The 26,430-nt window shown below is 45.1% G+C and overlaps 1 protein-coding gene across 2 annotated transcripts in view; it reads right to left on the bottom strand.

Moving 5' to 3' along the window:
* Positions 1-10,170: 10,170 nt before the first annotated feature.
* The window catches only part of SPINT1 (serine peptidase inhibitor, Kunitz type 1), a 35,947-nt gene continuing 19,687 nt past the window's right edge, over positions 10,171-26,430 (bottom strand). For both annotated transcript variants that reach the window (XM_089778481.1, XM_075927118.2), the window contains exons 3-11: positions 22,773-22,924; positions 21,302-21,437; positions 20,129-20,299; positions 19,444-19,470; positions 18,959-19,084; positions 17,575-17,625; positions 14,777-14,947; positions 13,804-13,860; positions 10,171-12,656 (exon numbers count right to left, since the gene is read on the bottom strand). In XM_089778481.1, the coding sequence (XP_089634607.1) occupies positions 12,460-12,656; positions 13,804-13,860; positions 14,777-14,947; positions 17,575-17,625; positions 18,959-19,084; positions 19,444-19,470; positions 20,129-20,299; positions 21,302-21,437; positions 22,773-22,924 (1,088 nt within the window). In that variant the 3' untranslated portion in view covers positions 10,171-12,459. The remainder of the gene's footprint in view (positions 12,657-13,803; positions 13,861-14,776; positions 14,948-17,574; positions 17,626-18,958; positions 19,085-19,443; positions 19,471-20,128; positions 20,300-21,301; positions 21,438-22,772; positions 22,925-26,430) is intronic.

The following is a 26,430-nucleotide window of genomic DNA, read 5'->3' as shown; positions in this document are numbered from 1 at the left end:
CCATTCTCTGCAGTATATGGGTGCCTGTCAGTTGTCATGTTTTCTGGGTACATTTCACTTAAATAATTTCCCTGGTGCATCTCAGTCCCTCCTGTTCTCTGCCAGTGGCACATAAAAGTCATGTCTCCTGGCTGTAGGTCTCATTTCCAACGTTGAGATTACTGGGCAGGTAGTGGGTGGTGTTGATGGCCTGTGATACACAGGAGGTCAGGTTAGAATGATTGAATGGACCCTTCTGTTCTTAAGCTCTATGACTTAGGGTACATCTAGACTACAGAGCTTTTCCAGGATACCAGAGGTATCACGGAAAAGCTCTGCCGCACCCAAGAAACGTGTCCACTTTTCTAAAAAAAAGTCAGAAAAGCGGATGCGTTTTGTCAGCATCCCTGTAAACCTCATTTTACGAGGAAGAAGGGATGTTCTGAAAGAGGGTTTTTTCCCCTACATATGGCACCATGTAGACAGGCCCAATGTCAGAAAAGCCTCTTTTGGAAGAAAAGTAGAAAAAGATATGCAAATTGTGAACCACAATTTGGGTAATATTTTCAAACTTTTCTTTGTAGTGTAGACATAGCTTACTCTCTGTGCCTCAATTCCTCATCTGTAAGATGGAGTAATAGCAGTTGCCTACCTCACAAGAGGTGTTGAGAGGATAAATACATAACACAGGGTGGTGTGCTCAGATACTATTGAGAAGCAGACTACATAAATACTTCTGTTAGAAAGAAGGATGCAATAAGGGGGATGGGTTGGAATGAGAGATTGTGGCTCCCTGAACCTGAAGAGATAAAAGACTGCACTAGTCTTCATTAACCCAGGACCTGCTGGGTGGGGAGGTGAGTTTCCCATAGGCTAGATTCGGTGTAATGAATGGTTGGCTGGAAGTGTATGTACATACAAATGACAGAACAATTTGCTGTAAAGAGCAGAATTTCTGGTTTGGGGAGTTCAGAAAACTCCAATTCTCAGGCTAACAGAATAAAAGTTTATCTTCAAAAATGTTTGTGTGTGTTTTTCAACAGACCAGAGCACCAGGGAACTGCTTGGGTATACCAGAACTGAAAACAAAGACTTAGACACTTTACACAGAGGTTTGTGAAAGTTTCCTATAATTTCTGGAACACTGATGTGGCTCCACCACTAATCAGGGTGAGGGGAGCATCAGTGTCCAATATTTACTGGCATTTAAAACCATCATGTTCATAACAACTTCATAACCACTGGATCAACTTAGACAACACACTGGTAAAACAAACATGGGGATGTTTTCATGAAAACCATGTTGTGGATGCAGTCAGAAATGGGCATTTCTGAGTGACATTCAGTGACAGAGGCTCATAGGGACTCCAGACACACCTAGGTTGGCATATGGCCATAGAAACCCAGTCATATTTAACTTTATTAATGCTAAATTTAAATTATGTAATAGATTAAGAAATGAAGTTTCTGTACATCTGGGTATTATGCCTAAATTATCCAAAAGTACAAAGGTTGATATAAAGCCATATAATGCATATACTGCATAACATATAGTACCTCAAATTGAGGTTAATAAACTCTGTGATACAGATAAGTAGTAGCATGCAATTATTCAGCTACTCCATTGATAAAAGGTTATATACTAAGAGTAGCTTGTGGAAAACAAATATAGCATTGAATGAAGATTGTCCCTCAAGTAACTGAGAATTTAAAACAAACAGGTTGTATTTTTTTTCAGTCACAACCTATTATGGAAGTATTTGAGTTAATTTCCCAACTTTCCTTGTCATTGGTACTCCAGCTCATCTCTCCTGGCATTGCCAGTGTTCTGTGATGTGTTCTAGATAGGTGTTCCTCAACTACCTGATAGTGTCTGACACTACGAGTAGCCACATCTGTTAAGCATGATTCTGCATTCCCAGAGTCAACCAAATCCTTCCTTGGTAAAAGATACTCTGATACTTGATATGGGCCAAAGTGATAATGAACTGCAGAATTCTGTAGCTTCTTTTTAATAGAAAAACCCACCCTATATTATATACTAGCACATTTACCTGGCTTGCTCGGGTCTTTAAAGAGGGACTTAGGACTGGGAAGTGTGGTGGGTGCAGAAGTCAGGATTGGTGGGGGGTGAGAAGCTCTGGGCAGAAGACTCATATGTGTAGAGGGAGGATGGTGGGCCAAAGCCGCCTCCCCTCAAGATTCACACCAGAGCTACTTGTTCTTCCCCTTCTTGTCTCTGTCAGGGAGCAAAATGCACAGCTCCCCTTCCCCCTGTGCTCCCCTGCCACAGTGAGGAATGCAACAAACTGTGCACTTTCCCCTTGATCCCTGACGAAGGGGAACAACCAGCAATGTCCCTGTATGAATTTTGGGGAGGAAAGCTTCAGTCCCCTGATCTCCCTCAAGGGCAACTGGGGGCAGGGAGGCTGGGGACTGAGGCAGTCCTGGATGAGGTATGTGTGCCCCTAGATGGCCCCTTTCACCTGCCTGATGATTCTGTCTCTTTTCTGTATGGTTTTATGAGAAGCAATCCCATTTCAGGCACACCCCATTTTCCTGGCACAACCAAACACATACCTTGCTTTAAGTTATAAGAGGAAACTGTATACCAAATTTGGTGGTCCTAGCTCTTACCAATTAGAAGTTATTGAACAATTAGACAGACAAATGTATCCACCATATATGTAATGACACACAGATCTATTCCTGATGACCAGGGGGGCAATATTTCTAAGCATTTTCTCATCACTACGGGGAATGAAGGCTTGTTGTCTGCATAGGGGAATTGATCAGAAAAGTTCTGTGTGTTGACACTTATTCTGGAATAACTTCCACATGCAAGCAATCCCTAAAATAAATCACCAAGAAATAAGGGGTTTAAGGTGCAAATTAGCAAAAAACACTCCTTCAACATCATTAAACTCCAGCTCTGAAGTCACTGACAGCCATATATTAAACCATACCCTGTTCAGTAACCTCACTGATATTTAAACACCACAGTACTGAATTAAAGAGATGGACAAGAAGAGCAAAGTAATGGGTGGAAGATGCCAGATGAGTACCACACCCTGAAGAGGGCTTGTCCAAATAACTGAGTCCCCTAACTGATATCCAAACTCACAAGTGTGCAGTCAATATGTTACCACAGCTGAGAAAAAACAGGAGCCTGATGAGTCATGGTTTGACCTATTGGTTAGTGAAAGTACATCAGCATCAAAGTACATCAGCATCCTCTAGTGGTTGGAATCAGATTTACATAAATGTGTCATAGACCCTACACTGCTCACCACCAAGACAGATTCCTCTTTAGCTCCAGTGATGGATGCCTGTGCTTTTGGAATCCATCATCAGGAATCTCCAAGTAGTGGACATTGTTTTGCTTTCCTCTGTACTTTTCTCCAAGGAAACTAACATTACAGATCCCTGTAAGTTAGCTTCCATCCCACACTGGACATGTCTACACTACAATTTAAGGCCAGGGTTCAAACTCAGGCTCACACTGAACCCCTGTTCCATTTATACAGAAATCTTGCTAACCCGGGGCTTGAACACAGAGGCCCAGAACTCCATGAGGATGGAATGGCCTGAGTGAAGCTGGGATCTAGGTTCAAGCCCTATTGTTTTTGCCATGTAGGCAGAGCCCCACTGGCCTCAGGCTCTGGGAGTCTGCCCAAAGTATTCTACAACCGGCTGGCTGACTTTCATTGTCCTCTGAACAGTCGTGTGTGGTGAACATTCCATTTGTCTCACATTGAACCATGGAAAAGGCTAGAGCAGCCACATTTTGGGAAGGCACCTGCCAGCCTGGGATATGGGTGGTACATTGTAGGTGCTAGTGCCACAGTTTGGGACTCAGGTTTCAAAAGTTCCTAACCTGAGGTTACAAATGTGTGTAAATGCTTAAACACAAGGTTAGCAACCCCAGGGACTCCGGCCTCAAGTTCTACTCATCTCGCTGAGATAAGAGAATTTCCAAATCACTATTCCAAGCAAAATGACCCTTTTCATCATTTCCCCCAGTGCTGAGAGAAAAGGGGTTTTCTTTTGTGTTCATGACTATTAAAAAGGACAAGCCTGAGCTTGTGCCCTTTTTTGCTCCTCTGTGTTGGCTGAAGAAGGCCTGAAAACCTACACCTTACAATTCTTTTCCCCTTGTAAATTCAGGTCTTCTCTGTCAGATTTTCTGGGGGAACTAACAGAGTTATGCCATCACACACACACACACCCAGTTGCTTGAAACTCTGCTTTTGTTGACATCTCTTTTACTATTGCACTGTGACAGATTTAAGACCTATTTCCATTCAACCAAGAGCTAAAAATGTTCTCAGCTCAAATATGAATCATCCCAGGAATGCTTCCTCAGAAACAGGCAAAAATGAGCCTCTGAATTCTTAAAATTTCTAAAGGTAAACACACAGAGTCTAAACAAACATGATTTTCAGACCTTTTACAAAGGGCCAAAAAGAACATGGCATTCCCCTTGCCCTTGAAGTCTAGCGAAACTGGCATCCACCTTGAAACCAAGAGATGTTTGAAGAGTTAGACATCTAAGTAGCAGGTCAGCTTAGTTGTTTCCCCTATTGCAGTGATGTTGTAGCCATGTTGATCTCAAGATACTAGAAACACAAGCTGGAGCTATGTCTACCCTACGGGGTTTTTCCGGGATACCGGAGGCATCTCGGAAAAACCCCACCATGTCCAGGGAACGCATCTGCTCTTCTGCTCTTTTTTTTTGCAGCAGAGCAGAAGTGCTCTTTCGGAAGCCCTGTTTCCCTCATTCCATGAGAAAGAAGGGCTGTTCCAAAAGAGGAGGTTTTTCTGAAATTTGGCCCAGTGCAAAAGTCTCTTCCAAAAAAACTATTGGAAAAAAGTACACAAATTGCACAGCACAATTTGCGTACCTTTTTCGAATAAATCATTGTAGCCTAGACATAGCCTGGGTGAGGTAATACCTTTTAACAAAAGCTTGTCTCTCAGCAACAGAAATTGGTCCAATAAAAGGCATTACCTCACCCACCTTGTCTCTTCTCAAGGTGAAACCCTCCCATTGTCATAGGACGGTTTGCTGGTTGGTTTGTTTATTTGCATAGCCATTATGCAATAGGGAATTCAGACAGACTTAAGCACAGAGACTTACACAGAGAACAGGTGTCCCTCCTCAAGCAAACTGATTTAACTCACCTTCTCCTCTCCCCACTGCAGTGGGACTTTTCGCCCACTTCCAGCAGAGTAACCCACCAGGACAGGGTTAGACTGTTTTGGTGAAGCACCATGAGCAAGGAGTTTCAATTCCTCTCATTCCAAGAAGGCACAACGCCTCTAGGCCTGGGAGAGGTTGAAGTTCATTAATGGAGCAGGGTGGGGAAATCCAGGACGGACGGAACCAGCAGACAAATTTGCCTCACCACAGCATAGTCACACCATATTTATGAAACCCTGTTACATAAAATACAAGATGGTTTCTTTAAGATTAACTGGTGCCTGACCCTGCCTAGAGAAATGGTGACAATCTTAACCCACAGTGCATACAGGCCTTCATTAGCCAGCAAGGTCTGGAGGCCAACTCACAAGCAGTTCCAGATTCTACCACCCCTTCCAGAACCAAACAGAAAACTAATAAGCTGCGACTCAGCAAAGAAGATTCCTTAAAACACGGTTCCGTTTCCACAGCAGTACTAACATAGCTCACAGTCAGAATAGGTGCAAATCTGTCTAAAAAGTAACATGAAAGAGAAGGTAGGTGAATTCTCTTTTATTTGGGCCACCTTCTGTTGGTGAGAGAAAGCTTTCAAAGGATCATCAAAATTGAAATATTTTATAAGAATGTGTCAAAATGGAAGTAGAAATTTTGGATAGGAAAAAGGTGAAATGAATTGTTTCAATTTCCTCATTTCAATAAGGTCAAAATAAAACATTGCTGATTGTTTTGAAGTTTAGAATATATTTAATATTAATTTGAAAACATTAAATGTTATGCTTCAACATTATCAACATATTTCAGTAGTTTTGAATCAAGTTTTCAGAATTTTCATTTCCCAGAAAGTTTAGAAAGGTTTACTTTTTGTTCTACTGTAGAATGAAAAACAAAATGTTGGGATTTCCCCACAAAACAGAAAATCGAATTTCTAAGCAAGCCTACGGTCAGCTGCTCAGAACAGTACAGCTATGTGAGAATGGCAGAAAGATGTGATTTCATCGTTCAGAGAGAATATCTAGCTCTCATGAGAACTCAAGTCATGTTTACTCTAGAGGTGCTACATTTGCAGCTATGATGCTGCAAGTAGTGTAGTGTAGGCACTGTCAAGAATTGGGGCCTGCAGTGGCTTCAGTCTCCAGGCAACCTAGTAAGTGCAGCTGGCCTGTAGTAGACTGTCTACCTGGCTACATTGCCTGCTTTTGGAAGAGTCAGCAAATGGGCTCTCACGCCCAGCAGCAGTGGCAGTTCAAGTGGCTTCTCAAAGCATTTGCCCAATGCCCATGGATGTGATAAATCCTGCCCTTGATTGGTCCCAACTATGCCCCCGCTGCCTATCTCACTCCAGGTAACTCAGTTTTGATTCTTGGCTCTGATCCGGTCTCTGACCAGTAGGGATGACTGCCCACATTCCAGTCACTGACACTTTCTTTATATTGATGGAGGGGTTTTCCATGGATGTAGATAATCCATCTCTGCAAGCAACAGTAATGAAGTGGACACCAGAGGTTAGGTTTTTCTTAACTAGGGTGCTCAGGCATGAGTTTTCTCCACACCCTGAGCAATGCAGTTAGATCAATCTATGCTTAAAAAGTTTAAGCCAGGGCTCAGCAATTCCTGCAAATACAGAAGTTACTAAGCCTATCCCTAAAAAGGTCTATCCTGTCATCTGAAGAAGTGGGTTGTGCCTACAAAAACTCAGGATACCATCTACATGTTTGGTTAGTCTTTAAGGCGCTACTAGACAGAGTATTTGGGTTTTTTTACATTTTTCCTGTTACAGACTAACTCGGTTACCCCTCTGAACGTAACAAGACGGTAACTTCATGAGCTCCACTGGGGACACTGCATGGACAAACTGGGAACTGCAATATTCTGAAGCTTCTCCAGGCCTGGGCCAACAACAGTGCCTGCCCATTTCTGAATGCTCAAGAGGACTGGGTTTCACATGCTGGAAACCCACAGCTCCGGCTGAAATCAAAGGGAAGTAGAGGTGCGGAGATCTGCTAGCTCATCAATCTTGCATGCTCTATAAAATTCAGTGTGCCACAATTATTTGGTGGCCCTTTCCCCATGTCCCCTCTCTTCCTAGCTGCGGGGAGGAAATAGAAAGGATGTCTGCTGTGCTGCTTATGTGCTCTCAAACGTAAGGAGAAAGTATTTTATGTGCAATGAGGGGTCCCAGACATGGGGACTTGTTCTAATCGGAAGAAGACTGTTCAGACATGGCAAAGCCGGGGACAACATTAGCATTTGGGGAAAGGCCTTCAAAACACTTTTGGCATCTGCCCCTCTGCCCACAAAACCAATTCCTAACTTTCCATGGGAATTGCAATCTCCTACCTCCACAGTCAGGGCTTGCCTGAGCATTTAGAGAAGGGTTAGTGAAACTATTTGGGGGGCTCCTCCCAAAACTTGGATGCCCCATTTAATATAGGCAGTGTCATCGTAGCCGTGTCGGTCCCAAGATATTTAAGAGACAAGATGGGTGAGGTCACATCTTCCATTGAACCAGTTTCCTGAAGAAGAGCTCTATGTGGCTCAAAAATGTGTGTCTCACCAACAGAAGATGGCCCATATAAGTATTTAACATGAGGGTGTAAGAAAGTTCAGCTTTCAGGTAGCTATAGGGTTCCCATTTACCAGTTTTTAAATGCATGTATCCTCAGTTGCTTGCCAGAGACACACAAGAAGTCTACAGTAAAGCAGGGCCTTGAAGCCAGGCCTCCCAAGTCCTAGGCTAGTGCCTTAACCACCAGCTCATCCCTCCTCATCTCCTACTGCTGGAAAGGGGCAGTCCTGCCACTTGTGCTGGTGTCTGTGCAGTTGGCAAAATAAGCCTCACAAGAAAAAGTTATTCAATGAGCCACGGGGTCTGTTGGGACATGTAACATGAATACAGGTCTGGGATGGTGGTAAGGATTTCCGCCACAACAGGCATTACCCTTGGACATGCTCTTTTTGCAGCCTTAAAAAAAAATAAAAATAGAGAAGCATGCTCTACTGCGTTGTGGCTTTTGCTTATCCTTATTGGTGCTGTATAAAACATTTTCAGGGTTACATTTCTTGTAATCTCTATAACCTGCTGATTTAGAAAGTGTTGATTAAATTAGAAATTCTGTAAATAGTAATTAGGGGTGGGTATAATTGTATTTATTTGCTTATTAATATTAGCTAACATTACTAAATAAAGCTGTAGAAAAAGTAGTGATAAACGTGTGAATAAACATATTACAATAGATAAAAGGATTTAACTAATGCTAGTTTATTGCCACTCCAGCTCCCATCCCACCTCCCTACCTTCATGGCATCCCGTATGCTGTCTTACTCCATCTCCAGAGCTTGTGTTCAACACATTGTGTTGAATGTCAGAGGTAAACGTGTGTAGGCAATAAAGCAGTTCTTTTTATCCCAGCCACTCCTGGGTCACAAGTTTCTTCTCTAACAGGGTCTATATGTTTCTAGGCACTCTGTGCACTGTACTGAATTACAACATCTGTAAAGTACTGCAGAAGTAACTAGTAACCACACGGTGGCAGGTGTGTAAGCTCAAAACTTGTCACTCACCCCAACAGAAGTTGGTATCGTACTAGGCCATCTCACTCTCCATGTCATCTTTGTTCAGTTTCAACTTGTTCTTCCTTCTGTTCCACCCTTGACCACCCCCCTTTCCCACCACAGAGCGCACTACACAAATGTATTTTCAATGGGGCAAGTATGAGCACCAGTACCTATCTTACTCACGGGTCAAAGCGCTGGCTTTCCTAGCAGGGTTTGCTCGCTTGTCATGTGCCATGGCTTGGGTATGTCTACAGACTAGGGGAGGGTGTAATCCCAGCTCTCTGATGGCCCATTGCCTAGGTCAGCATTCACTAATGACACATTTCTGCCTCCACCATCCAAAACAGGCACCTAAGGCTCGCTGGGGTTGCTAGTAATTACAAGGATCCCCAGCATACCTGGATGGCTTTAGATTGCCATGCTTTTTTGTGCTGCTGCTTCTCTTAATAAAACAGGAATCTCAGGGGTGAGAAATAAAAGAGATCAGTCTCTCCTCAAGAAAAGGAATTGAAGGCATGTAAGAGTGCACTTTGCTGGGCTGGATTCCAGCTTCTTCCTGGCACATCTCTGGCTCCCAAATGACAAAGGAACTAGCAGACAGGAGCCCGGCAGTCTTGGGAGGCAGAATCTAGCCACTGGCACATGTGATGAGCAAGCAAACCACAGTAAGGAAGCCAGTGCTTTGACCCGTCAGTGAGGTAGGTAGGTAGGTAGGTGCTGCATATTTGCAAAGTGTAGGACCCATTGAAAAGAACACTTGTGTAGCGTGCTCTGTGGTGGGAGTGACAAGTTTCGAGCTTATACAGAGCTCTTTGAATTGGGGGCAGACTAGCAAGAAACATTTGGAAATCCGTGCAGTCTATTGAACTGTGCCATGCAAACCACATTTCCTGACTGCAGAGATACTGAACCTTAGAGCCTTAAGAGATTAGTGTGTGACAAGGTGGGGGAGCGTCATTTTGGTTTTCACACACATCCATCCCAGATAAGCAACATTTCCATTACAGTGGCTGACTGATCAGCAGCCTCAAGGTACAGGTAGAACTAACTACATGTGGGGAAAAAAGCATGTTTGTGTTTGGTTTCAAAGACCCAAAACCAGTCTGACCAGCTGGAAGCTCAGTTTCAGGTTACACCCTTCCCTTGCTCCCCCTGTGTGTTAATGGGAAGCAATCTCATTCCCAGAATGCCTGGGACCTAGTCATTGTCTATGTAATGAAGCGTTTCTACTGCATTCAGCATTAGAGTATTTTGCACTTACCACCCCCCTAATTGTGTGGGATCATTCCTCCCCCCCATGCAGATACCACAGAGCCACTTCAGTCTCAAGCCACTACCACCAGAGCAGGCAGGCTGGTGCTGAGGTGGCAGAGGGGAGAGACTCCTCATGGACAGAGAGGACAACATTCCTCAGACACTTCTCTCAAGCCAGATAGAGATGAACAACATTTTATTAAAACCTGCATTTACAGAGGGAGCAAAATCAAGAGTGAAGGATTCTTACACAAGCATGGGGCGGGGGGGGGGGGGGAGTGGGGAGTAGAAAGGGACAGGCGGCTGGGCAGGGAAGAGATGTTGCAAGGCAGACTAGAAAACAGAGTCTGGCATTGGCAGACACTTAGAAAGGTGTCTGCCTGCCCTATGCCCAACCCTTCAGGGGGCAACTGTGGATATCAACTCTCCAATCAGAGCACCAGCAACTTGGGGAGAGTCATCTCCAACCCCATTCATTAAGAGGCAGCCCTGCTGGACTCACTCCCCAGGGGTATGTTACTCCATTTGAGAAGAGATTATGATCACAACCGTCCCCGGGACATCAACTAGCACCAGCCCTCCACAGCCACAAATCGCTGGGGTTAGGGTCCCACACACTTGTGTGCAAACATAAAAAAAATTCTGTACATACATTTAAACATTTTTACAATTCATAAAAAGAAAATGATCCAGGTTATCACTTCATAGTGACTATTTTCAAAGCAGCAGACATGGGGAGCGCAGGCTCCAATCCCAGTATTAACCAACAACGCTTCAGAAGCATTTCACAGAAGACGGATCCTCACCCAACTAGAAACACAGAGCTGGGTTCTGTTCTAAAAGCAGCATGGACTGTTAGGTGCAGTGGTGCATGGCTGAGGTGACAGGGCCCATCACTCACAGGGAGAAGCAGAGTAAAGGGCTTAGTCTCAGCCTGGGGTTGGGACTGCATAATCAGCAACTCAACAAGAATGTGAGCAAGTACAGGGATTAGTATCCGGGTAAATTCTCCGAGCCTCCCGGAGCTGGCGCTCGACTTCACTGCTAGCAGCTGGACTCACCTTGTTCCAGTCAAAATAGGGATGGGAGAAAAAAAATAGCATAAGAAAGAAAGCAAGGTAGTTTTGCTTTCCTCTGCACAGCCCAAATTGGGGAGCTCTCGGGTACATCAATCAGTAGTGGGGCACTCTGGCATTGCGTGGGGTGGTCAGCCTCAAAATATTAAATAAAAGAACATTCACAACAAAAGTTACAAGCCAGCAACACTGGGCTGCTCCAGATAGCCCAGCTCTGCCACTGAGGAAGGCTATCACCTGGGCAAATCCAGAGGCACCTGAGCAGTTTCACCAGAGCTGAGGCTGGTACCCTCTGTAGTTTGAGACAATAGGCCAACATACTCGCCCATCCTCCTTCCCTCAATTTCACCACTGTCCATCTTTGGGGCCTGGGTGGGAAACTGCTCGTTTCACCCTGTATCCTCTTCCTCCAAAAACCTAATCTGCTACCTTGGGCTGCACGGACTGGCCCCTTCCCTATGGTGGAATTTGCCATGAACAGCCAACAGGTGGCAGTAGCTCAGCACAGCTGAGGCAAGGCTAAACATGCCAGGGTGGAGGTTCCATTAACTCCCAGGCCTCACTAGAAAACTAGGGACTCCTCATTCACTTTGAGTAAGAATATACCTGTTTGCAAAGAGTGTTCAGAGACCAAACTGTCCTCCTGAGAAACAGACATGGGGCAACCCTTGAGGAGGGGAAAACAAAGAAGGGCGGAGGTAAAACTTACTGCAGATCATTTGGGAAAATGTTAGCTGCACATTTCTGTAAGATCTATTCAAAACTCAAACAGCAATGGAAACAGATGTTCCACCCTCTCCTGTCATAGGAAGAGCAATCATTTGAAAGTGACAGTTCACAGAACTGACTGGGCTAGTCATGTGAAGCATACAAGCCCAAAATCTGTCAGTGAGACCCCCGAGTTTGGCATTGAGACAGGACCAGCTAAGGCAAGTGGTTTGGGGGTGGGGTGGATGTGAGGAGGTTGGTGAATAGACCCAAAGCAGGCAGATGTAAATGTCACAGGAAAATTAAAATAGCTCGCCCTGAGTGTGCTGGTGGAAAAATTAATGCCACACAAAGGTCAAAACAACCCCTTCAGCAGATACAGCAAATCCTTTCAGTTAAAATGGAAGGCCACTCTCACAGAGTGGAAGGCACAGAAACATTCAGAGCTGTGTCTAGATTGCTTGAGACGGGGAAGAGGAAAAAAGTCAAAGGGTGAACTAAAATCCTTCCCCATACCTTCAGCTTCAGGAGCAGACAAGCACATGGGGCTTGGCTTGTGCCAACTGCCACGCTACAAACATCTTCTAACAGAAAAAGAGGTGAAGAGTTCTTCAGGCTTAGGCCTTTGTTTCTAACACAAACAGTATATGGAATTGTGCCCGATGAGTGGGAAGTACTTGGGGGTCAGATGGGTTTGGTTGTACTGTTGTAAACCAGGTGCTCCGTGTCCTCTGTAGTAGAGAGGGTTGAGTTGGTAGCAGTGGCAGGCTGGCGTCGCCGGCTGTTCTTCTTTCTGTTCTTCAGGAAGAAGTAGCCAATGATGACCAGAACTATCATTATGCAGATACAAAGGACCACTGCAATAGCCACCTCGAAACCACCTGCAAGGGGGACACACAGTTACAAGCTCTACTGCTTCTGTGGTGGCATTAACAGGCAAAAATGAGCAAGAAGTACAGAGCTCCTTTGCCTGGTGATGGCAAAGCAGATTGTATCAATGTTCAATAAGGACAGTGGGATATTCAGCTCCAGAGCAGGTAGAGGTGAAGAAAAAGCATGATCAATAAGGGGCTGGTCAGACCATACAGAGCTTTTCACTTCCAGGTCATGGTTCAAGTTCCACTGAGTCAGCTCTCAAACCTATCATCATCTGAAGGCTGTTCAGCTACTTGGAGGTTGGGCATTCATATTAAACAACCAAGCCTCTCCTCAACATCAAGGGGAGTCTCTGCGGGGAGGCTAAGTAATGACTGGGCTTAGAGAAGGAACCCCAAAGGGATAGTTCCTCCAGATAAGATAGATTGGCAGGAGAGTGTGAGGAAACCTGTAGTGCTACTGCCCAAGCTATAGCTGTTCTGTGTATCAGTCTCCAGTGATGCTAATGTAACCAGCACCGAAGTCAGTTAAGTGTGGCGAATTTGAGGACAGGGGCAAGTCTGAAAGAAACAATTATTCTGGGGGCCTTTGGAAATGGAGAAGAGTCATTTTAGGAGCAGTTTACTCTGGTAAAAAACAGTCAGCACAGGTGTGGGATGGATGAACAGGCAAATCACATTAAAAACAGGAGAGTTGTTTAAGACACTTATCTTCAGGCTCATTACAATTGTAGGGAGGAGCTTTAGTATCACTGAACACATACAACCCCGCCCTCACATCAACCAACATTATTCAAATACCCAACTGTGTCTCACCTATCAGTTATCAAGGTTACAGCATGACATTCCAGCCTGGCTAAGAGGGTGGGCAGAGAGGCTTTCCTGCTGTTGTTTGAAGCCTACAGATTATAGGGCTCATGTCTCTTCTTCCTGTTTCACCCCTGTGTAACTATGGAGGTCAACTGAGTCACACAGGAGTGAGAGAAGGGAAGCAGTTGCATAGATCTTTTTCCCTTGTCTTATACAGACCACACCACTTCCTATGTTAGATGTGTTGTGCCTCTTTTCCCCCATAATGAAGTGAAATACACGCCATGAAAGTGCGAAGGAAAGGTTGTGACAAATATGACACTTGAGTAGAATTATTACTTACTCAAACCAACTGGATCGTTTACATGTGCTCCCCATCTCTGGCCAATCACGTCCGCCTCTGCACAGGGAAAAAAAAACCAACAACAGTCTCATAAGAGAGCTGGGATCATGGAGGGAAGACACCAGCCTCCCAGGACAGTCTCATGCTGGATTCAAATTGCATACCTGAGTATTCCTTCCAGCACCCCCTCAACCCAGGTAGGGCATAACTGTCCATTCCTTGCTTCTCTCTTTCTCTACAAATACATGGTTCTAGGGAGGGGAGAGAGTCCCTTCTGACAGCCTGTGTAGGGGAAAGTGTACTCTTGGACCAGGAGGTATTGATCCACCCAACACTTCAGAGAAGTGGCAGAGCAGGAATCTCTCTACCAGGAAGCTGCTTCCTTACAGACACAGGCTAGTGAAATCCCTTCTTTGGGCCCCCCACACTCTGACAAGACACAATCTGGACTAGATCATGTAAAACTCTAGATGCATGTTTTAGCACATCTGAACCAACAGTCTCTACAGAGAGGGCCCAGAGTTTTGGGGCATGCGTCTCCGCTACCCAATATTTCATTTAGCCTCCTGCATCACTGTATCAACATGATGAGCCTGAAGAGGGCAAAAGAGATACAGTTGCCAGACCACTTTATTCCAACCTCAAGAGCTATTGGAGTTTTCTCTGGCAGGCCAGCCAAAAGCCAACACCTTGAATGTCAATACCCAAAATGCTCTTCCAGTTCGCAGCAGTAAAGGAGCTCAAGAAAGGAGGGTGTCTGGGTAGTTTTTACTACAGAGTATTATTTTCTGGGTACTCTGTGTGAGCAATCTGACAGAATGAGGTATTTTGTGGAGAGAAGCCAAGATTAGAGAGCAAGGGTCCAACTCATGTTTTGCAGAACTCCGGCCTATTTGGAGCCATAGAATTTAGCTTAGAGGATTTCACAGTGGCAGAGATGCTGGCTCCCTCACCCCATAAGATCCCTGCTTACTTGTGATGCCTTCACAGGATTTCAGACACTCCTCTTCTTCCTCAAAGTTATTTTGGTTGCCTTCACAACCCCCATAGGTGAAGCGGTCACATTTCTCAGTGAACGGGTTGTAGTACCAGCGGGGTATGCTATCTTGACACAGCCCAATGTCTGGTAAATCCACACAGCGACCTGGCAAAGCAAAACAGGTGTTGGGCTCAACCAGCACATTTATACAGTACAACTCCTCCAGCGCCCCATGTGCCACTGCTCAGTCTCCAAGACACTTTGTGGCACCTATTTCTTAGAGCAGGGGTTGGCAACCTTTTCAAACCAAAGAGCCAAACTACATCAAAATTCAGAACAAGTGGTCCACAAAGAGCCGTATAAGAATACCCATTTGCATGATTAAAAATATACAACTTAATATTATTGATAATGATTAATAATAGCATAAATGAAACATTGTATTCACAGACTAATATTTAGTGGGCCTTCTGTTGTTGCATCTTTTCATGCATTTCCTTGAAGTTTATATCGTAACTGGTCAAACCCTGCTTGATTCATGCTGTCCTCTGTTGTTCTTATGGCAGGGGACTGGGGTTGTTGTGGTGCAAGAGGACTGGGGATGTGGCAGTATGAGGAGCTCAGGGCAGGGGGTTCAGGTGTATGATGGGCTCAGGGTTGGTGTGTGGGGAGTCCAAGAGTGTTATGTTACTTTAGGCAGATGGGGGCTGGGCCCCAACTGGGGGCTTGTTGGCCAGGCTTCAGGTTTTAAATAAGGTAAAATATTATGTCCAGCACAAAAGGTTTCAACATTGTCTTTATTTATGGCAGTGGTGGGGAATCTTTTTGGTTTGGGGGCCACTGAATTTGGGTGAAAGAGGCAGTTGTGGCCTGAGACTGGGGTGCAGGAGTCTGGATTGTGACCTAAGGCAGGGGATTACAGTTCAGGGGTTTGGATTGTGGCTTAGAGAAGCAAAGGATTGTGGTCTGGGGCAGAGGATTGGGGTGCAGGGTCTGGGAGGAGGCATGGGCAGAGGAAGGGGGCACAGGGGATGAAGGGAGGGGCTGGGTGCCAGAGCCAGGCTCTGGCAGGGAGACTTACCAGTGAGACTCCAGAGCAGCAGTCCAGAATGTTTCTCAGGATCCTGGCCTGGCCTGGCTCCCACCCCAGGCTGCAGGGCTATGTGCTCTGTGAATAGGAGCCTAAGAGGAGGGGGATTGGTGCTTCGCGCACTGTCTGTTCTTGAAACACGCAGCTTCCATTGGCCACAAACTGGCCAATGGGATTGTGCTGGGCATGGGAGCAGCCGTGAAGCACCACTCCCTGCTCCCTTCCTGGCTCACAGTTTGTGGAGCACAAATGGCTGAGCAGATGCTTTTCTGAGTGGCATGCAGGGGCAAGGCAAGCAGGGGAGTCTGCCTGGGGGCTCCCTGCTGTGACCATGGGCTGGATTGTTTTGCCCAGGCCTGCAGTAGCACCAGCACAGGGCTCCCTGTTGCAGGGGAAGCCAGGGAAGAGGGATTGGACTCAAGCTTCAGAAGAGCCCTGCCTCCCTCGTGAGCCCTATTTGGCTTGTGACCCATAGGTTGCCAACCCCTGTCCTAGAGTGAGCAAAGGCCATCAACATCCGATTCATATAACTGACAACCAATTCCAGCACTGGCAACTCTCATAGCCCAGGGAGTGGGGGAGGGAACATAGCCGATTAGGGCATTTTAGCAGAGGCAGGAAGGAGCGAATGGGGCTCCCATCATAAGAGAGATTCCAGTGCCCCCTCCCCTCAGTAAGGACCTGACTACAAAAGGAACTGACAGCAACAGCTACTCCAGAATAGCTCTAGCATGTTAAATTCACACCCCACCTTATTCTGGAATCACTTCCCTGTGAAGACAGCCCAAAGCATGGAGGCTTAAAGAGGGTAACTCTCCCCTTTCCACAGAGCAGGAGAGCAACCACTGCAATGAGCAAGAGCTAACAAGCCCAAGAGCCGTGGCTGGTAGGTTAGAATGGATATTTGAACACAAGGAAGGGGGGGGGGGGAGAAAAGAGTCCAAAGTTAATCTTGAGGTTCTCATCCATCTAACATTGCACCAGGACCTGGCTGCCAAGTGTTCAAAGATCACTTTATAAGAAGGACATTGCCAAGCAGAACTGCCACACGTCCATAAGTCTCCACAGTAACTAGATATAAACACCAGAAGGCATAGGGCTGTGGTCTAGGCATCAGGTGTGGTACTAGAATCACACACTCAAATTCTTGCAAAGTTGAGCATGCAATTAAATGTCCCAAGTTTAGACAGAGATGCAGCGAGTGTCTTGCAACTTACTGAATGGGGAGAATAGGGTAGGAGTTTTTTGGAGGAACATGGCACTGCTTATTTTGTTTAAGGCATTTTACTCTGGTTATGCCTCCTCTGTACAGTTAGGGGGTAGGGATGGCTCATTGGTTTGAGCATTCGCCTGCTAAATCCAGGGCTGTGAGTTCAATCCTTGAGGGGGCCATTTAGGGATCTGGGGCAAATCTGTCAGGGATGGTACTTGGTCCTGCTGTGAGGGCAGGGGACTGGACTTGATGACCTCTCAAGGTCCCTTCCAGCTCTATGAGATTGTATATCTCCATATGTTATATTCAGGCAAATGAACAATGTTGAAATAGATTCAGAAAACAATTTTAGATCCAGTGTCAATGGGATTGGTCAGGCAGTGACTGGCTTATGCTAGGCAAGAGTCCTTCTCTGGGACTAGGTAACTCCCCACTATGCATTAGGAAAATACATGGAAGAAAGCTAAAGTAACATTTCAGGATACATACTTTGCTCAGTCGTAACATTGATTTTCCGTAGTCTATTGAATTCCAATGCATCTGCAAAAAGAAAGAAACAGCTCATAGGATAGAAATGTGCACTCTCCGGCTCAAATATGAAAGAAACTCCTCTCAAGGTATGTGAAGAGAAAGGTCTTGGTGGGACACTACCTAGCTGCTCTCTTTTCCCTTCTGCTGTTATCATATATAAGGCATGAAAAGAAGTTATAAAGCAAGGGCCACACATATTTGAAGATAATTTTAAAAAGTCAAGCTGGAAGAGGAGTTATGTATGGAATTGTGACTAATAAAAATAATGGGATCAAGTCAAGGAAGGGAAAGTTCCTTATCAGGAAATATGACCTGACAGCAAGTTGTATTTTGCTATGGAATGGCCTCCCAAGTGAAGGTGGGGAGGGTGAGGGTCATGTTACTTCAGGCTTTTAAAATCAATACTTCTTTCTTGAGCATCTCAAAGTGAGGACCTACAGAATATATGCAAGCTGTAGGACAGGAAAACAGAAGAGATCCCAGGAGTTATCTATCATGACCAAGAAGCAAGGGGGAGGTTAAGAAGTTCAGTGTTGTGCCACATCTGTTAGCAGGACATCTCTGCAATGTTTAAAAGACTAAAGCTACGTCTATACTACACCTCTCTTCCGCAAAAGCTTATGCTTAAGCTTATGCTTAAGCACAGATTAGCATATTGCCATGCTTCATTTGCATCATTAATTAGGGGCCGTTTTTGAGCAAGAGGCTTTTGCGCAAAAAACCCCTCTTGCACAAGAGCCGTTCTTCCTCATTTTTTCAGGAAGAACGGCTCTTGTGCAAGGGGGTTTTTTTGCACAAAAAGGAGCGGTATACACGCTCCTTTTTGGGCAAAAGCCTCTTGCGAAAAAAAGGGTCCCTAATTAATTATGCAAATGAAGCACAGCAATATGCTAATCTGTGCTTCATTTGCATAAGCTTTTGCAGAAGAGATAGTGCAGTATAGATGTAGCGTAGGAGAAGTCAAGGTGACAAAGAATATTTGGAGGTTGTACATGAAACCATGAAACCAGGTTGCTCAGGGATAAGATAAGGAAAAAAAGGACAGGACAGAATATTGTGGGTCCCAGACAAAAGTGTAGACTGTGAAGGAGAGAGTGTGAGGAAGAATTCAGGTGGTAGGAGAGTCAAGAACAGTGTGATCAGCAGTGTTGGAACACAAATACTAGTGACTGGGCAGTGTTGGGAAGATGTTTACCGGTGAGGGATAAGACTGAGTTAGCAGACCAAAGTACTACGCTACAATGAGCATTAAGTAAATGGGATCCACAAGTGTCAAGTGAGATGTATCCAACTTCAGGCACTAAAGTCGGGAAGCTCTGGCCGCAGACATCCAAGTACTTACACATCTCACAATCTGCTTCATCTGATCCATCGGCACAATCTGAAGTTTCATCGCATTCCAGATAACTATCAATGCAGCAGCCATCTTTGCATTTGAAGTGGAATGGCTGGCAGCTCCCATTGCACACTGTATACAAAGAAAGATTATTGGCTTTGGAGGAGGGGAGGTTTACCAGAAATCCCTGACCTCCTGGCACCCAGATACCTTGTGAAGTGCTTGTGCCAACCTGGGAGTTTCCTGGTGCATGGGAAGCCTGACAGTACTTCCTTCAAAGTCCATCAATGCCACTCCCAAGGAAGTCAGTGTGGAATGAAGCAAAATACCATCTTTTCCCAGGAAGTAAATGTGTTCCCCTTTCAAGACTTGGAAGTGCTAGCCATAAAGCCACAGAGATGAGATTTTAGCCTCAATCTCCTCCCCTGCCTACCCCCTCATTCACACTTACTGAACAAACTGCACATTAAACAGAGGTATGAGAAACCTACCTGGCTGGGCCCGCTCTCCAGAAGAACCTGGAGAAAAGAATAAAGTTACATCATTTTGGTGAATCAGAGTCTGTTCTATATTGTCTATGCCTCACCCAGGAAGTAAGGCTACCCTAGCGCAATGGCTCCCTGGAACAAGCATATACAGTTTGATTGTTTACCAGAATCCTATATTGCATGTTACAGGAGGGCCAAGGCCTGTGTGGGGAGGGAAGCTGGGAAAAGTACTGACTGCTCTGAAGTCCCTCCCATCTCACTCCTTCCCAAGATGGTCAAGCTCTTTCCTATCTCCATTCATCTGCCCCTTCCTTAAGCTCAAAGGCCTGGAAGAGGCACCATGAATTCATCACATTGCAGGCTTTGCTGATTGGCTCTTAAAGGCTGTGCTACTGCTATCGGGTGTAAGTAGAAAGCTGAATTTTATGGGAAAGAGGAATTTCTGACTCCTCCATGCCAAGTTATCTTGTTCCATGGCTACATGTAGAGGTGGCAGAAAGAGGATTTTGAAGGCTAGTCAGTGGCCACAGAAGTGTAGTAAACAGACCTTGAACGAACTTTTTCACACCATGGTGAAGAGCACTGGACTATTAGATACAAACCTCAGACTAACCAGCATACCAAGTGCATGCCAATCAATGGAATCAACTCACACTGACCTCGGGGGGTTTTCTGTAGATGGACTCACCTTGAACATTCTTGCAGGCAAGTTTACACGCTTCTTCCCAGACATAGTTGTTCTTGTTGGCCTTGCAACCACCAAAAGTGAATCTCTCACACTGCTGAGACTCTGGATTGTAGAACCAGCGGGGAAATGACCCACGGCACCGACCCACCTTTTTAGGTGCCAAGCAGAATTCTGCAATGTAAGAAAGACACCCCAATGCCAAAAGGCTGCATACGAGGCCAGGGCTTATTTTACTTCAACTCCATAGCTGGAATATGGATGCTTGGACTTGCTGAAATATCAGGAGATGAGCTAGACCAGCAGTGATGACTGCAGGTTATGCTTACTACCAAGGACCTTGCTAATTTGGCATCAATTCTCCCATCTCCATGGCCACAAATGAAGGGCAGGGACTGGCACTGGTGGCTTGTGGGAAGGCAGAGGAAAGAGTTCTCCCAAAGTCTGCACATATCTTGAGCTCAGTCCAAGGAGGTTCCTCCTGAAAGTATTTTCCTGTCGGCATTCTACAGAAATGTGTTTACTGTTGTACGGGATTGGAGGGAGGAGACCTCTGCTTAACACACTGGTGCCAAATGGCCACCAAGAACTCACACTACCTTGTTGACACACAACTCTGAACAGCTTGCTTATCAGACACAATGCTTTGTAGCAAGTATCAAATCCATGGCTATTTAGGATTTGATAGGATAGCTATCACTATGCTGCACGCACACTAGGGGAACCTGGCACTTCATAGACACCTTCCCTCCCCCACGTACTCCTCCTCCAAAAGCACAAGTTCTTACTTGCGCTAAAGGAAAATTGCAGCTAGCAGTCTAAGGCCTGTGATATAAAGCTGAGCAGTTCCGGTCCCATCCAATAAAGGGCAAAGTCACACACACAGTCAGTTCATTATCACATGTTAAGTTTTGCATGGGGATTGGAGAAACAGAGACAGGCATGGTGGATGGGAAGATCTTACACTAATGAAGTTAAGACATGGTGGGTTGAATTTTCATCTGAAAAAACATACAGTAATCCTGCCTCCAGTCCCCCTAACATATGGTATTCTTGTCCATCATCCTCCACAAGAATGCTGGTAACATACTTTGCTGCTCTAATAGATTATCAGCAAGCTAGCTTAGCTGGGACCTCTGGAGATTCTAGTTTAAAGGTCTATCTGGGTAAACTCACCTTCGGTCTGTTCAGCTGTCAGGACCGTGATGGTAATGTTGGTGGAGTCCTGTTGGTCAGCACTGTCTGTGACAGTGAGCTGGAAGACGTACACACCTTCTTGCAGGTTGGAGAGCTCTACTTCATCATTATCTTTCTTTGAGAAAGAAAAACAACGTCATACAAGGAGCTAGCACATCAAACCAAGGGCGGGGGGAGGGGAGGAGTGGGGGAGGGAGGGGGAAGGGAAGGGAGAGAGGGAGACAGATAGCAAGTGAGTGTGTCCGCCTGTCCATCTAACGGAAGGTAAGAAGACACCGACTCCCCTTCTGCAGCATCATCAGAAGAGCCACTTAGTTACACCTGAAATAGGCTTCCACATACTGTCATCTTGTAAAACACTTTGGGATTCTTTACCTCTATGGGCTAGATTCTGGCTGCTGAGGTGCTAGGGGAGGGAGATAACACCAGAACCTCAGCACCCTAACAGGCCCCATCTAGATACTGGTGTCCTTGGGGCACTATCCTTGAGATTTGCCAGTACTGTACTCCTAGTAGTGTTACAGGCCCTGAAGATCTTCTAGCCAAACAGGAGTCAGGAGGCATGGGTTCTGTTCCCAGCTCTGCCATGGATTTGTTGTGCAGTTTTGAGAAAGTCAACCCCGTGCCTCTGTTTCCCCATCTGTAGCATAGTGATAAAGCCTTATGTAAAGAATGCCTCAGTGACAGACATTCAAGTGAGCAGTTGTTGCCTTGCATTTACTGGTCTCTGGGCACACCAGCCAGCACATCTGAAAGCTGGCATCAATCGGTCCTGATCCTTGGCTTAAATTAGCTCATGTAGCCTTTCAGGATTCGAACAGGGAGAAATACGTATCCAAAACAGTGATGAAATCAGAGAACAGCCCACTGAGAAGAGGAGCAGTGCTTTAGGGAAGTGCCTCAGGGATACGAGCGAGCCCATTTGCAGGGGAGAAGGCTAGCAATCAGGGTATAGGAGAACCGAACTATGGGTCAGTTACCTAGCTCAACACCACACACTAAGCAGCAGGGGTAGTTATAGCATTTTAGATATGATCTTCTCTCTCTCTCTCTTCCAGCCAAATAGAACAGACATCACACAAACACACAGCTGGATTGTTCACTGCCTGCGCTGAGAGTCTCCTGATAGAGAGGAGAAAATTTAGCTCACGAACTGATAACAGCACCAAGTGAAGACAGAGGGGAAACAAAATATAGAAGATGCACAGGAAAGAGGAAGAGATAAAATAGCATATGGATAGGAAACTGCCATTCTGATGCAGCTTCTTTCCTCCACTCCTCTGTCCCTAACTCAGTCCAAAGAGAGGCAAGATAAAGAGCAGACATTTAGCTGCAATATCAGAGGGAAGGGAAAAGTAAGTGACTCATAAGATTCTGATACTTGCTGTCTACACCAAAAAGGTTGCATGACCTTCAGGGAAAGCAAAGCTGCATTGATTCTGTTCCCTACCTTCAGCACCACAGAGGTGTCACCAAGCAGAAGTTTCCAATCATAACGGACAATCCCATGGTCATCTGTGCTCTCTGCACCTCTCAGTAACACTGGCTCCTGAGGCTGCACTTTCATGTCCATCCCAACCCGGGCTATGGGAGGCTTATCATCTGGAGAAAAAAAGGCAAAAAAAGGGCTTAGGTAAGAAGCAGAGGAACTGGGGTCTTGTCTCAATCTGGAAGAGGATGGGAGTGTCTCAGACTGAATAAATACAGGTTCCAGTCACTAAAACAGAAGATTTTTTTATCATAATATGTTTGTAAGCAAGTCACTCTAAGACAGCGAAATAGTGCACACGAGGAACGCCGGGTCAGTTTCAAGGGTCTGGAGCAGAATTATTTCTTTTACCTCAACTATCTCCTCCATTATTAAATGTGACGAGTCAGTAATCCATACTGCAGTGTCCGAGCCAATTGTAACTACTTAGAGAGAGTCTACCTGTAGGAAGAAGCAACAACGGAACTATACCTACAGCTGGGGAACATCCCCCTCCCACACACACACACACACGTGCGCACACAATTTAATGTTGGTGTCAGACAAGGAATCAGTTCAAATCTTATACCAATTAATGCCCTTCAATAACTGTTTTGAAAAAGGTGATATAATTCACGTATTCCATGCTTCCATTCAAAACTCATATTGTCTCCAATATAACCTCCCTCCTTGAAAAAAAAAAAAAAAAAATCTTGCATAGAGTACAAATGCCATCCCAAGGACCTCTTCACGTCACTAACACAATCCGGATAAAAAAGGCGACTCTGGGAAGTGTAAGAGACAAAAGTAAATCCTAACCCTTAGAACAGGCCCTGTAAAAACAGAATGCAGGCCATAAAACTTAACCCAATAATTTATATTCAAAATCAAACAATCTACGAAATCATCCAGTCTTGATTTATAATCCAGCTAGAAAAGCCTTATACAGCCGGTCCCTGAGTTGTGGACGGTCGACTTACAACCATTCGCAGTTACGACCAAAGCTGTCGTAAATGGCGGACCCCGAGTTACGCATGCAATCCGCACTTACGAACAGCATGGTCATGTGTAACTCAATGGGGTCCGACTTACGAACGAACTGACTTACGACCAATTGCTTGGTCCGTAACCAGTTCATAAGTCGGGAACAGGCTGTACTGTGTTGTAAATGGTTACTACAGAGGGAGGATCAGGCCACCAAATCACTTAGTAATCTATTCCAATGGTTAATCACTTTCACTATTAAAAATTTACACCTATTTTCAGTTTTTTCTAGATTGGAGTTTCAGCTATTAGATCTTGCCATGTCTTTTGCGGACTAGATTCAATTAAATATTCCTTTGGCATTAAAGGCATCTTCCTCCTGAGTAAATGTTTCTCATGACCAAGTCATTTCTTGGCCGTCTTTTCAATAAGTCAAATAGAATCAAGCTCCTTACGTCTCCCATTGTGAGATGCATTTTCCAGACCACAATTCGTTTCAGCTCTTCTTTGAGCCATCTCCTTTTTTCCCCTCCCAACATCTTTTAAGAGTGTTGACAGAAAAACAGGACAAAAATATTCTAGTAGTCTCTGTGAACCTCTACACTGCCACTATCACCTCACCACTAAGCAATCCCCTGTTTAAAAAGCAAAGCATCACATTAACCTGTTAGCCACAGAATTACAATGGATACTCAAGTTCTTTCCACCACCACATCCAGTACTTATGGCTCACATTCTTTTTTCTTAGACATAACACCTTGCATTTGGTGGTATTAAAATATTTGATGGGAAATTGAGCACAAAGCCATGCATAGCAGTCTGGATAAGTGACACTGACACATCCCTTTAGTCAAATGCACCACTCCAATTTTATTCCACCTAATATTTGATAAAAATAATTTGTAAAAGTGTGAGGTTGGAAGGAACCTCAGAAGGTCAGCTAGTGCCATTCCCCTATTCTGAGGCAGAATCTAAAGTAGCTGGATCACCCTATCAGACAAGGGTTTTGAATCTCCATCATTGGAGGTTTTAAAAACAATTTATGCATATTCCTTGGTAGGCTATTCCTTTACTTAACTATCCTCAGATAAACTACATCTAGATTACAAACCTCTTTCGAAAGAGGCTTTTTCGAAAGATACTTTTGAAAAAGCCTCTTTCGAAAGACAGCATCTGGACTACAGCCAGTACTTTAGAAAAAGCGAGCCACTTTTTCGAAAGAGAGCACCCAGGCAGGTAGTCTGGATGCTCTCTTTAGAAAAAGCACAGTTCGCATTCAATAACACCTTTTTTCAAAAGAGCACTTTCGAAAAAAGGCGTTATTCTCGTAAAAGGAGGTTTTCCATGGTCGAAAAAATTGCCGCATTCTTTTAATTTACATTAGAAAATGCAGCAACAATCTAGATGCAGAGGAATTTTTTTCGAAAAAACCCTGTAGTCTAGACCCACCCATAGTGACAGTTTTCTCACCTAATATCCAACCTAAATCTCCCCTGCTGCAGAGTAAGCCCATTATTTTTTCCTCCAACCTTCAATGGACATGGAGAACAACTGATCTTCATCCTATTGGCTGTAACATATTTGAAGACTTATTGAGGTCTTCCCTCCCACCTTAATCTTCTTTTCTCAAGACTAAATATTCCCAGTTTTTAACCTCTGGACTTAAGTCAGGTTTTCTAAACTTTTCACCGTTCTGGTCACTCTCTTCTGGACTTAAGTTTGGTACCCAAAATTGGACCCAGTATTCCAGCAGATGCCTCACTCATGCCTAGTACAGAGAAACTACAGGCGACCCCCAGCTTACAACCTTTCAACTTACGACCCCCCTACTCCAGCCCAGCGTGGTCTCCGAAGCCCACCTGCACAGCGAACCACAGGGTCAGCCAGTTGCTTGCAGCCCCGGCTGGCTCTGGGCACAGCTCGCACCGCTGGCTCCAGGACACACGGAGCCGCCTCCACCCAGCACAGTCCCCCATCCGGCTCTGGGCCCAGTGGGCTGGGGACTACAACTCCCAGGAGGCAAAGCGGGCCAGGAATGCAACCCCCATTTATAACATTGCGTCTATGGAAAATAAGGGTTCGACTTATGATGGCCTGTCTTACGATGGTTCTCCAGGAACCAGTTAGGTCATAAGTGCCGGGGTCATCGCCTGTACCTCAATTATTCCCCATTTTGCAGCTATGCATTTGATTTTTCCTTCCTAACTAGAGTACGTTGTCGTCACTAAATTTAATCCTGATTGCTGACCAAATCTCCAATTTATCAATTTAGATCCTTTTGAATTCTAATAGGATCTAATAGTTTCCTTCAATGTGCTTGCGAACCCTCCAGCTAAGGGTCATCTACAAATTTTATGAGCATATTCTACACTTCATTATCCAAGTCACTAATGAAAATATTGAGTAGCACCAGACCAAGGATCAAGGGTGAACCGTAGGGATGTAAGAGTGAAACCACTAACTGATAATGCATCAGCTTATCTGTAACAGTTAGTTACATACTGGCTCCTGGGGAACCAGCTGCTGCCCCAGGAGCCAATTTATACTATAAGCTGGCTGCTGGCGAACTTGCTGCAGTATGGGCTCTGCAGAATAAGCTTTATGCTGCAGAGCCTGCAGTGTGGGTAACTGCTAGGATTTTTAGGAGTTACATATT

Source organism: Pelodiscus sinensis, chromosome 5, assembly GCF_052426305.1.
Source record: "Pelodiscus sinensis isolate ZL-2025 chromosome 5, ASM5242630v1, whole genome shotgun sequence".
NCBI classification, from domain to species: Eukaryota; Metazoa; Chordata; order Testudines; family Trionychidae; genus Pelodiscus; species Pelodiscus sinensis.
The sequence above is the reverse complement of the archived record's forward strand: the minus strand, read 5'-3'. Positions and strand labels throughout refer to the sequence as shown.